Source organism: Malaclemys terrapin, chromosome 9 (genome assembly GCF_027887155.1).
Source record: "Malaclemys terrapin pileata isolate rMalTer1 chromosome 9, rMalTer1.hap1, whole genome shotgun sequence".
NCBI classification, from domain to species: domain Eukaryota; kingdom Metazoa; phylum Chordata; order Testudines; family Emydidae; genus Malaclemys; species Malaclemys terrapin.
Window position 1 is genome coordinate 74,658,728 of NC_071513.1, and position 13,280 is coordinate 74,672,007.

General features: G+C 40.8%; 1 protein-coding gene across 2 annotated transcripts in view; it reads left to right on the forward strand.

Annotated features, from left to right (window-relative positions):
* U2SURP (U2 snRNP associated SURP domain containing) overlaps nt 1-8,225 on the forward strand; it is a 78,519-nt gene extending 70,294 nt beyond the window's left edge. For both annotated transcript variants that reach the window (XM_054039045.1, XM_054039046.1), the window contains 3 exons: nt 2,911-3,029; nt 3,871-4,047; nt 5,871-8,225. In XM_054039045.1, the coding sequence (XP_053895020.1) occupies nt 2,911-3,029; nt 3,871-4,047; nt 5,871-6,009 (435 nt within the window). In that variant the 3' untranslated portion in view covers nt 6,010-8,225. The remainder of the gene's footprint in view (nt 1-2,910; nt 3,030-3,870; nt 4,048-5,870) is intronic.
* Nucleotides 8,226-13,280: the final 5,055 nt, after the last annotated feature.

A 13,280-nucleotide genomic window follows, 5' to 3' on the forward strand; every position in this document is an offset into this window, starting at 1 on the left:
ATCTCTCACCAAAGACAACACTTGTAGCCAATCCTATTATAAACTGACTAAAGATTTATGAACTAAGAAAAGTAATGAGAGTTATTTACAAAGTTAATGCAGGTAAACACACACAAACAAGTTAGTCTTAGGTTCCAAAAAGTAATAGAAGCTGTTGTAGTGTGCAAGCTCTGTTGGCATGTCTACGCAGCAAGTAGACACCTGCGGCTGGCCTGTGCCAGCAGGCTCGGGCTGCGGGGCTGTTTGATTGCATACTTCTGGGCTCAGAGGGTCCCAGAGCTTGGGCTTTAGCCCTAGCCTAGAAATCTGCACAGCAATGAAACAGCCCTGCAGCCCAAGCCCTGCGAGCCACAGTCAGCTGGCATGGGCTAGCTTGGGTATCTAGTTGCTGTGTAGACGTACTCTGTATGTTCTTTAGGGCTGACCCAGGCCAAGCCCTGGGACCCTCTTGCTTATGCTTGCAAATCTTCTCACCTCAGATTTCAAGCAGCACAGAGTTACTGTTCCTTTTTCCAGGGGTTTTTATTCCCTTCCCCCAGAGTTCAAGCTGATGGGATGGGTCCACCTACATGCCTCCTCTTCTTTGGTATGTTGGGGGAAGCAGTCAACAAAGTCCTTGTTCTTTGATGTTTCACAATGGCTCATTTGGTTTCAGTGGGCCTTCGTGGTGGGCAGGACCTAACACCTTCTGTAAGAAGCTAGCATTTCTGCATTAATTAATACTCCTTTCCTGTTTGATGACTTACACAATTACAGAGGTTTACAATGCATAAAACATAGGATACAGATATTATAAGTAAGATTAATACATGCAGCATCCTGCAAGCATTCCATAAAGACTAAACACATTTATAATAAATCTAATACCTATTTAAAAAGTACTAACAGGTGAACCAGACTGGTTTTCAGCTATGCATTTGTCAATGTTCAGTGGGGCCTAGGAGCCTTGGTGTGAGCTGGCACTTGGTCTGCCAGCCTCACCCATGGTATTACAGAATTATTGCTTCTGGCATGTCACAGCAAAGCTTGGAACTACCCATACAATTTATTGGAAGCTAAACATAAATGTAGTAATTTGTGTTGAGTGCTTTTCTGACTCTCTTCCTTTGGGGCATTCAGCACACAAATGTAAGGGTAACTCACTTAAAAATAGATTTGCAGGTCACCTTTAGGAAAGAGACCTGTCAAAGTCCAGAATGGTGATCTATGGAGGAAATATACACATCTGGAGAATGACAGTAGCTGTTGGTGCTTTGTGCTTGAAACCAAAAACTTCTGTTTTAAATGTAGTTGACATTTAAAGAGTCTTTCTTACTCTGTCTTAGCTATAATTGCAGAGAGAAGTGGTGTTTATCTTGTGTAGCAAGAGTGATGTATGTAGTAAAATGGAGTTTTTAAAAAAAATAAAATCACAACCCAGATAACCTTGTCAGATGCTGTGTGTGTTCTGCAATGGCTTGATTGGCGTTCATTCTAGCAGTTTGTAAGCATAGATTTCTGTCATTAGCTGGCTTTGTTCTTTTTTTAATTTTCATTAAACTATAAATATGTAAATAAAATGTAAAAAAATATATAAATATTAAATATGGCAATTATAACTGATGTTCTTTACAACACTGGCACCCAGAGAGTGCAGTTTTTCTCTATTTGGTGAATAATTCTTTTCTTTGGGTTTGCTGCTAAATAAACCGAGCAGTTCTGCAAAAGAGTGGTGCATAAATGGCTGATTTGCAGTTAGTGCATTAAGCTTTGAGGTTGTTGTCCTTTTCTGCCTATTTAATTTACAATAAATGAGCATTTCTAAGGTAAAGTTACCTCATAGTATGCCAATCAGTTTGAGAAAATAGAAGTGTTTAGCTGTTTAACAGCTTCATTGTTGCTAAATGCTCCAGGTCTGTCCAGCTGAAACTAGTCTGCTGTACTACCAAATGTGCCAGGTAGCCCATTAACAATCCATTGACTTCAGTGGAATGGTAGTGTGTAATTGTACTACAGCAGGGTGTAGTGGACTAGCAATGCAAGCTTAATGCTTTAACTGTAACTATTTCATATTTAAAAGATGTGACATTAGAAATAATATGGTTGTCCTGGGATTTACTGTAATGTAGAACATAATCTTTCTGAGATATCTAAGCATTTGTATTATAATGGTTTCTCAAAAGTCAGTCCATTTGAGTTCCTGGACTGCTTTATTAGCATCTATAATTATGGTGCTGTCATGCAGCACTTAGTGTTATCTCAGCATCTGGAGTGCTTCATCCTCCTTTCATGATATAGAGTATAGTAGAATTTTCCTAACTACAGAGGGAATTTTGAAATAACAAAAATGTAGACATGGTGTTGAAGCCCACATTTTATCTTGTTTCAGTACCTATGCTCAAACTCACTAATTGTATAGTCCTGTCTCCTGTAATCTGGGGGAGAGAGACGAGATCCAGATGGCAAAATTAAACTACACATGTTCAGCCATCAACCTGTATTGTCGTCTTTTTAATTTTATTGTTGGTGCATGTGACAACATACACTGTTACAGGGAGGAGTGGGGACTGGTACAGTACTTTGATTTCATTTTTCTATAACATTGGATAAATAGTCATAAGGTAGTCTATAGTTTCATTTTCAAGACGGGCCAGAATGTGTATATTTAAGTAGGTAGAGGTACCCTCTTACTCCTGAAAATGGAAATTTAGAAAATTTCGGTGTTAAGATGTTTAAATTTTCTGAAACCTATCGGTAAAAGTAAATGTAAGATTTGTGGGTTGGTGTAACCATTATTTTCTCCTGCTCCCCAGATTCAAATGTTGATCCTGTCCCTCCAAACTTGTAACCCAATAGCGGATACACTGGATACCTTTTCTCTGTATCATAGAACAAATCTTACCTAAATCTCAGTTGTTTTTAATAACCCAGGAAAAAGAAAAGGAGCTGGAAAGAGAACGAGAGAGAGACAAGAAAGACAAGGAAAAATTTGAATCCAGATCCAAAGACAAGAAGGAAAAAGAAGAATGTACACCAACAAGAAAAGAAAGGTGCAGCTTTTATTCTGTCCCAGAGCACATGGAAGCCACTTGTTTAATAGCTTTGTAGACCATATTAGACTTTAAATTAAATTGTATTTGTAGTTTTTGCTGTTATAAAGGAATTTAGCTATTTAAAATTTAATCTGATTGTAGGACAGTAGAATACAAGATCTGTTAAACTCAGAATCCTGTCTTTTAATCTGCCCAAACCACTCCTCAAGTAACTTTCTGAACCTTTTGTTTCAGTCAATGCATTTGGAAAAATGGGTACAAATAGGACCTGCATGAAAACAATGCACTGTGTTTAGCTGTGATTTTAGGAATAAATTAACTGTGAAATAACTTTTTGGTCTGAAAACTGGACCTAAAACTAAATTACTTAGGAAAAATAAATTGTTCTGGTCTAAATATTCTTCACCTCATTACGAAAGTATAAACAGTTTAAATTGTACAGTCACTTTTAGTCTTCGTGCTGGCCCTCTACTAACATATGTGTTTAGCTGGAGTTTTGGCACTAGCTCAGTAAGCATAGCTGCATTATTTGTAACTTGTGTTGCTTTTTCAAGAACTTGTAGCAATATTGTATTTAATTGCAACTTTGTCACCAATCCATAAACAGGGATCAGTCATAGGTTGTAGTTTGTGACCCAGATAAAAAGTCTGATCAAGTACTGACTGACCTATTTGGAAACTGTGATTTTAAAAAAAGTTAGCACTACGCTATTTTTAAGGAATGAATGAATGAAACTGCATATTAAATTGGCAAAGAATCTATACAAACGGAGGGGATTCCTTTTTGTAGGGGTGTGTGTATGTGTGTAAATTTATTATTTTTGGTTATCTTACAAAGGAAAAGACGACACAGTACATCTCCCAGTCCATCTCGCAGCAGTGGCAGTAGACGAGCAAAATCCCCATCACCAAAATCAGAGCGCTCAGAGCGATCTGAAAGATCCCACAAAGAGACCTCGCGTTCCAGGTCATCTCACAAAGATTCTCCTAGAGATGTCAGTAAAAAAGCCAAAAGGTAAGCTAGGCATCTCTTCTGGAAATCTACCCTAAATTATGCAAGGCAGCAGTACCAATAAACTATATGATTCAAGGTCCTTCCTTTGCCTAATGCCAAACTACAATAATAATCCCCCAGTTCTGGGATTGACAACAGAGCCTCCTTTGCACACACCACCACAGTATTAACGATTTATTCATTATCTTTCATGTCATGTTTGAGAAATGCAGCTTAAGCGAAGATTCTCACTGGTGAGAGCCCTGGTGTAGGCACAAGTTTTGGTGGTTTATGGAAGACGTTTCAGCAGTGTAATGAAGAAAACCACTGTTGCCTTGTCTACACTAGGGCTTTCAATGATGGGGAATTACTTCCTAAATTCCCTACTCTAGATATGGTGTAACAGTATCCTATTGCTGCTATCACCAAAATAGTGGTCTCTGGCTTATGCTATGCATGAGATCAGATATATTTCTCATTAATATTTTATGTGGTTTGTGGTGTTCTGTTTGCATTCCAAAACTCAAGATTGCTCTGAAAGTCTAGATTGCTATACACATGCATTTTGTTGTAGTCATGTTACTGAAGTTTCAGCTTCTGCTATTAGTGACTTGGCAGAGAAGAGAAAAATTGTTATGGTGCATTATATTTGTGATGTTTCTTCTTCAAGCAAAAGTAAGCACCTCCTTGTACAGAAAGTTAGCAATTTATATTAAACCAGAAAGTTGTTTTGGGATAATTACATCTTTCTACAGAGTTCATGCAGTGGTCATATAGCCTGATGAGGCATGAAATCAATTTAGATTAGATGAGATTAATCATGTGCATTAAGGGTGGACCAGATGGTGCAGTAAGTTTATTCATTATCCATTTGTTTAGATTCCTAGGTTTGGTCACAACCGATGAACATGTTTGGTTAGAATGCTAGATATTTTCCAGCTCAACCCAATTTAGCATAATTGCATGGAATAGAAATGAGCAATGTTGGAATAAGTTGGTGGTAATGCAAAGACTAAGGTGCATTTGCAGAACCATGTAGGAAAGCTTGTACGTTATTTGCCTGCTTTAAGTGACACTGATTGGTGCTGTTTTTCTCATACTTTCTGAGCACTGAAACTGAGTCAGTGCACATACCATGAGGGGAGAAATTGTACATGCTAACTAATGTGCCTAGATAACAAGTTAGTAATTTCTGTTTACCAATGACAAAGTAGAACCCCCTTTATCCGAGCCTCCATTATCCGTCTCTCCATATTAACCACCAGCACACACACAGGAATATGGGAAATTGATGCTTCAGCCCCGGGTAGTGGGGCTGGGGCCATCAGCCCGAGCTCCGTGCAGTGGGGCTGAAGGATTTAACTTAGCTGAGCCCAATGTAGTGTGGGGCCCTGGGCAATTGCAACAAAAAGGTTGAGAAACATTGCTGTACATGGTCCCTATAATGTTTACACTCTTTACTCTTTAACCCTGAACATGATCAATACCTGTACAACTTGTTAAAAACTCATGTCGGTTTTCTTGTTAACAAATGAACAAAACATTGTTTGCAAGAACTAGGGGTTTGTATATTCTGTCAAGTAGATAAGAAGGGGGGGTATGTTTTAATGCTTCTCTGGGAGAGGTCAGCTCATTTAAAAGCAACTCCACATCTTAAAATGATGATTGCCCATTTTCCTCATTATCTGAATTTTTGATTATCTGATCTGGCTCTCCCAATTAGATCGGCTAAATGGAGTTCCCCTGTATTTTATTCTAAAGTAGATCAGAGGAAAGAGCCATATAGCTGCAGAAAAAAAGCAAAGGAATTATCTATCAGTATGTAATGAAATTTTATTTTTCAGGTCACCATCTGGCTCAAGGACACCCAAAAGATCAAGAAGGTCACGATCCAGGTCCCCTAAAAAGTCAGGGAAAAAATCCAGGTCGCAGTCCCGTTCTCCACACAGATCTCACAAGAAGTCAAAGAAAAGCAAACACTGACAAAATGTTCATATTTTTTATGATGCTGTCACTTATTGGAAATGCGGTTTTGTTTTTGTGCCTGAACAGTCTGTTTAAAAAACAAAAAAACAAACAAAAAAGCATTCCTGAATTTTTTGTGAATGCATGTGTATACTCATGAGTAACTGCATCTGTAGACCTGTCATTGTTTTATATTGTACAAAATATCTTCATTGTGACTATTTCCCCAAATGAAACATTTTTGTGTTTAGAGATTTAATCAGAAATGTGTGTATCTGATCTGCTGGCAGTAGTGATATTTTTGTTTTAGAATGTTGTGACATAGCAAAAATAACACAAATGTTTTCCCCTTTTTGTAGCTTTGACAATTTGAATTAGATTTCAAATAAAATCTGAACAGAAATTTAAAACGTGGTTTTCTTGCCCCACTTATGACACAGATCTTTAAAGGCATTCATAGTTTGTTTGGAAGTACTGTGTATTTCAGACATACTATGCTGTTTAAAATCTTTCTTCAGTGGAGTATACAACATCAACAGCTGTGGTCATTTTTTGTTAGTTTGAATATCAAAAGAAAAGCACCTTTGAATCCAGCTGATGGATGTAATTTCCCATTGTGATGCTTAATGTAGAAGCATTTGACCTGTTTGGTGCCTACAGCTGGGCACATTAAAAGTTCTGATGTACTAGAGAGGTTACCAGTTCTGGTGGTATTTCTCTATTTTAAGTATGGGGAATATCTCTGAAATCAAAGTGAATTTTAAGTGTAGGGGTAAGATGTGCAATGATGCATCTATAAGCCACATTAGTGGCATGCCTTGGGAACAATGAAAGGAAAAAAGGCCAAAGGCTGAATGATTTTCCTCAAGAAATATAGTTACAATGATTGCAGCATATAGTACATTCTGATTTGTTTTTCTAAAGTGGATTTTTATTCCTAAAGCAGAGCTTTTACATTACATGTTTTTTTATTGAATATATTTCCCAATTGTGAAAACTGTTCAAAATAGATTAGAAGAAATTAATTTTTTATCAACTTGTTTTTTTTTATTTAATCGTATGTTTGAACCAAACAACTGTAACTTTTTCTTCATTTTAGATTTTCGCCTCCTTTACTCTGCTCTTTAGGCCTTGATGTAACTTTAAATCTCTTCAGCTTGGTCTGCAACACTTAACTTTCTTTTTTTACGAAAAAAAAAACAAAAAACAGGAGGGTTCAGTGTTAATACTTGGAGGTGTGGGTGGATTGTAATAAAAATGTAAAATAAAAAAGGGACCTGGCCTCCTGTGAACTGTTTCTGAAAGCCAAAGCTGTGCTTATTGCATCCATGGAGTGCTAGATGACCTCCTATTATGCTGGCGTACTTATGGCTTTTAAAGTCTGAACTTTAAAAAAAGGGGAGGAAATTGTATACTACTTGTATGTCTCTAGTCAGCTTAAGATGCTGAAGACAGTTGCAAATACAGGATCTAAAAATCTTTATTAAAACCTTTATATTTGGCCCTTAATCTTTCCTCCTCTCTTCCCATTAGAGTCTTTGAGTTAGTGATAATTAAATTAATGTAAATGTGATTTAGAGGTAAAGCATTACTGAAGCTTGTCCTGACAGCCTAGGAACTGAAGGAGACATTCTAGACCAGGGATCGGCAACATTTGGCCTGCGGTCTACCAGGGTAAGCCCTCTGGTGGTCCAGGCCAGTTTGTTTACTTGCTGCATCTGCAGGTTCGGTTGATCGCGGCTCCCACTGGCTGCGGTTCGCCGCTGCAGGCCAATGGGAGCTGCGGGAAGCGGCGCAGGACGAGGGATGTGCTGGCCACGGCTTCCCGCAGCCCCCATTGGCTTGCAGCGGCAGGTAAACAAACAAAAGTGGGAGCCGCGATCGGCCGAACCTGCGGACATGGCAGGTAAACAAACCAGCCCTGACCACCAGGGGGCTTACACTGGTGGGCCGCGTGCTAAATGTTGCTGATCCCTGTTCTAGACCCTTAAATATAAAGAGAATAGATGTGTGCAATGAAGGCTTTCTTGCCATGAGTTTTCAATGGATGCATTACTCACAAGAAGTGAATACACAGTCATGTATTAGTTTCTGTAAAATGGAGTAAACAATTTTAGAAACGTTTGCGTTCATTTTAAAAATATATTTCTTACCCCTTTGCTTATAAAACCAGACAGGCTTATTAGTAAGAATTCAACTATACAGGCCTTGGAATAAAATAATTATATATATATTTTAATGATCTAAAATAGCTTCTATTTCAATACTTTGATACTTTGATTTCAAAATATATAGAGCCAGAAGCAAATACGACACATTAGTTGAAGGGGATAGTGGATAGTCCTAGTTCTTCAGTGAGAGAGCGCTCCTATTTCAGGTCAAATAAAAACAAAAGTAGCAGAGTGCAGTTGATTCAGATAAAGGTTCAAGATAAATGCAGTTTATCACATGAACATCATACCGACATCTACAGTATGAAGTGTGGAAGTTATATTTGGAGGGAAGGTAGGAATGTCATTGATATGAAAAACCATATGTAATGCCTACTATACAAGAGTTGGGAATTCAAAATTATTATAAAATTACAATCCGTTATTAGGCAAGTTCCAAGTCAAGTAGCTATAGACCTATAACAGCATGGCTAACCGCACTGCTGTATTTTATAACAGCTTTTATCAGCACCTTTAATTTATAAATACTTTATTGACATTCCCTTCTATTTTGTTTTGTTTGCTCATTTTTCTGGCTTTGGAAAAGTTGTTTAATAATACACTTTCAAGAGCTATTAAGAATCTGCAAATTTGATACCAATTCCTATTTTATTGTTGAAAAGAACGCCTTTTGATACCATTTGTTCCAATGTCTCCCTTCTACATAATTTTGTTTATAGCTTGCCTTGTCTGGCAAAGTGGTAATAAAAAAAATACAGAATCTTTACACAGGAAATGCTTAACAAAAGGCTTAACTAATATTGGAGATGCAAATTAAACTAAATAGAATAAAAATTTCTCCACATTGTCTAACTCTTGGCAGAATGACTAGATATAGCTTTCATATGAAATTGCAAAAGTACATTTTCTGATTATGTAAAGGAGAAATCTGTGTTTCAAGTTTGGTATTGGCTGAACCAGGGCCAAGTGATCCCCACAATAACTGAGGAAAAAGGGGAAGCACAGCCAATCCAATACACTTCACCTCTCCCTAGCCTTGGACTTACAGAAGCCCTTATGTACAGTTACTGCATGACTGGGGCCTCTAAGAGTTATTGGGTCCTAGTGTAGTCAAGGAGAAGGAATTTTCCTATACTGCTTATCTTACAGCTGGGATGATGTGGATGGAGGAACTGCTGGTGGTGGGGATTTGGGAAATGGCATAGAGAGGTTGGTCCTTGTTCAAGCTGCTCTGTGTTTTGTAGAGTTGGGTTTTCCAATGATCATCTGATTATATGGCAATTGAGCACAGCAACCCCCTATCTTTCCATGTGGCCTCAAACCCTCCCCATTTGAGAAAATGCAAGTAGAGAACATGGAGTCACTGATTCTCCTATAGAGTATTCCCTGGGAGGTGCATATGTAAGCCTTAATGATGTGGTTTATACAAAAGGAAGGAAATTGAGTTTAACCTGCCATAGCATGGAGTTAAACAATGGAGTCCCATTCTGGCTACATTGTGTCCCTAAAGCCTAAAATGCTAGGCGATGATGCTTACCTTGATGCTTCCTTAAACATTGGAATTTAATGTAAGCAGTGTGTTATTTAATCATCCTTTAATCTGATATGCACATATTTAAATTGGTGAAGTGCTTTCCCAGTTGTATGCTAAACTCAGCATTCTATGCCCTCCTGATAGGACTGGTTCATAAACAAAGAGGGATAAATTTGCAGCTACTCAGAATTCCATCAGCTCTGTATCTAGAGACCTTTCTTTAGCAATATCTGACTTCTCTGAATGTATTTGTGTTAGCCAGATTGCAGGATTTCTGAAATTTTCCATGTGTGGGCCACATTAATGGGGAGAGTCTCTTGTGACAACTATAATGTTTGCTTATGTGGAAAATCCATATTAGGCAAGTTTAGGCATAGTATTTTAACAGGTGGAAAGGAGGAGAGTTAGCATCATATGGCACTCTAGTTCTCTGCAGACCTTCAGTATGTGCTTGTCAGACTACAGTTTGAAACCAGCAAGTTTATACAATTTCAGCCTAAGTCTTGGTCTCAAACTGTTCTGTTTGGCCAAATTCAGAGGCGGGATTTGGGGTAAGTTGCAGTGGCTAACTTCCAGGTACCCAGCCTCCAAGTAGAATTCACAGCCCTGAGTGAGGCACCCTGGCTCCCTGTACAATGCATGGGGAGAGTTAGGCACCTAAAAAACATGATTCACAGAAGCCACCAAGCTGAGCAGGGAGCCATCTAAGCTAGCCAATAGGAAGTGCCAAGGAGAACCCCACCCCACAGAAGGAGTTGGGCACCTAAGTCCTAGCTGGAGGCAGGCATCTCCCTCTAATCTGAATTCACAGCTGTGAGCCTGGAGTAAAGCACCTAAGCCAGGTAAATCTTTTCTCAAGAAAAACTGTGGTCATGGCCCTGCTTACCCAATAGCCTAGTGGTTAGAGCACTCCTCCAGGATATTGGACATATGGGTTCAAAACCCTACTCTGCCTGGTCTGGAGCAGGATCTACCACCTCCCAGTTGAGTGCCCTAACAGCCAGGCTATAGCATATTGCGGGGTGGGTTGGTCACTGCTATTGAAGCTATCTCACTTAGTACAGAATGCTTAAATATTCATTGGTGTAGAGAGGGAGAGAATGACTTTATTACCCAATAATTAGGGAACTCACCTGAGATGTGGGAGTCCCAGGTTCTAATCCCTGCTCCAAATCAGGCAGTGTGGGATTCTTTAAGTAGATGCAACTGTGTATTCCCTTTTAGATCCCTTGGGTGTGCTGGAGCCAGAGAATTTTGCCTAGCAGTACTCTTAGAGAGGCAGTGCTCGTGCTTTGTGGCTGTAGCCCGGCCACAAGCTATATGAGGCATCACCGTCCTGACCCCACTAAGTTCCTTCTTACCATCTGTGGCTTGGAGTTGGAGCTCTGTTTTTAACCTCACAATCCCACTATTTTTAGTGATTTTTCTAATGGTATATAATTAGTATCCTTAATAGAGTTTGTTAGATTTAGCATGCATTAGCTATAGTTTGTGTTTCCCTGGTAATGCCCTCACCAAGGTTTAAACATTGTCTGTCGTGTGGGGGAGGGATCCCTACACGTGTTGCTTGCTGTGCCTAGACAAAGCTCAAGGAGCAGTGCTCAATTTGCAGATCATTCACCAAATGGACTCAAGTGGCGAGGTATCTTCATCGGAAGCAGCACTTGCTCAAATAGGCCACATAACCTGCTTTGAAACAGAGGCCCTCATCAGATCGAAGGTCGCCCTTGGGTTCTGAGAGTGCTCCCACATCGTGTTCTGGAGCTGGCACCTCTCCAAAGAGATGAAGGAGTTGTTCCCTGTTAAGTGTGCTGTGGAAAAGTCCCATGGGGACTGCTCCAGGTCCCATGGGGACTTGTCTTCCTCCTCCAGAAGTAGCACAGATTGGCATGGGGTGAACATTGATGTACAGGGTGGAGCAGGCCCCGTCAACTGTTGACTCTGGTTCCAGCCCCTGGGTGTCTGTTGAATCTGGTATCAACAAGGGCATGCTGGCACTGGCTGTTTCCATGTTGGTGGCGTATCAGGTGGCAATAGATCTCCTCTGCCTTTCTGTCCCAACCTCACCCTTGGTCCAGGACTTTGCCAGGGCTGTGTCTTTTTTAGCCCCATTGTCTGGTGGGCCGCTGACCTTGTAAGTCTTGTCAGCACTGTACAGCAAGATCTCCCTTTCACACTCAATGGGAGTGGAGCCAGTACTTGGCTCAGTGCAAGGGCCCTCCCCAGCACCAGGAATGTCCTTGGCATCCCTGTGACACTCACTTCCCTAGACTTCAACACCATTAGTTACTTTGGTACTGCTGCTGACGTTGGGGTCAACACTACTTCCAGCACCAGCAATTATGAGGCCTACTTGGTGCCACCGGTATCGTTTCCATCATCGGCGCCAGCTCCCTCATCATTCTGGGATACAGACGAGTTGTACTGGTTGTTTGCACCCACAAGGCTGGCTCCACCTCTATCCCCTGAACTGGGACGCTTTGGCATCCAGTTTGGGATCTTCATCCTCTCACTTGCCATCGCGTGACCTGCATGGGTGGCCGTTCATTGAGCGCTATGGGTACCTCTAGCAGTGACCTCTATGGAATCCATGGGATGCTCCTCGGTGGAGGAGGTCCCTCTCCTTGTCTCACTCAAAGGCAAGATTGACCAGGTCTGTGGCAGTGACCGTTGATCTGCCGAAGACCCTGGTACTGGTGAGCCTTCCCCTTGGGGAGACTCCAGAGTCGTCCACCCAGTTCGGTCAATCCTGGAGGCGGATCTGGCTCTGGCACATATAACTGCTCAATTTTTGTCCCCAGATGATTTCACAGTGCTGGGATCTTCCTCCCCTTAGGTACTGGAGGATTTCAAGGTGCACCAGGACCTTTTGCAGCACGTGGCTGCTTCCCAAGGTATACAAGAGGAGTTCCTGCAGTGTTTCAGTCGGTGCTCCTTTCTCCCCATCTCTGTTTGGGGACAGGCTGGCCTGCTTTCACAATGCTTGGGTCCTAAGCACAATCAGCTCAAGCTATACATCCAGTTCCTCTCCATCCACCAACCCCACCCTCCCTCCCCATTCCTCTTCAGGGACTCTTCTCACATAATACTGCTAGTCCAGCAGGTTCACTCTTTACTGGCTTTAGAAGAGGTGGAGGAAGTTCCACTAGAATGCCAGGATCATGGTTTCTACTCCTAGTACTTTCTGGTGCCCAAATCTAAGAGAGGGGTAAGACCCATTCTTGACCTTCGCAGCCTCCATAAATATATCAGATACATGAGGTTCTGAATGGTCACACTATCAACTATCCTCCCTGTGTTGTCTCAGCATGACTGGTTTAGGGTGACCAGACAGCAAATGTGAAAAATCAGGACAGTGGGTGGGGGTAATAGGAGCCTATATAAGAAAAAGACCCCAAAATCACGACTGTCCCTATAAAATCAGGACATCTGGTCACCCTAGACTGGTTTGCTGCTCTGGACCTTCAGGATGCCTACTTTCATGTGGCAATTTTGCCAGGTCACAGAAAATTCTTTTGATTAATTGTGGCAGGCCATCATTTTCAGTACATAGTACTTCATTCAGCCTCTTTTCTGCCCTCAGG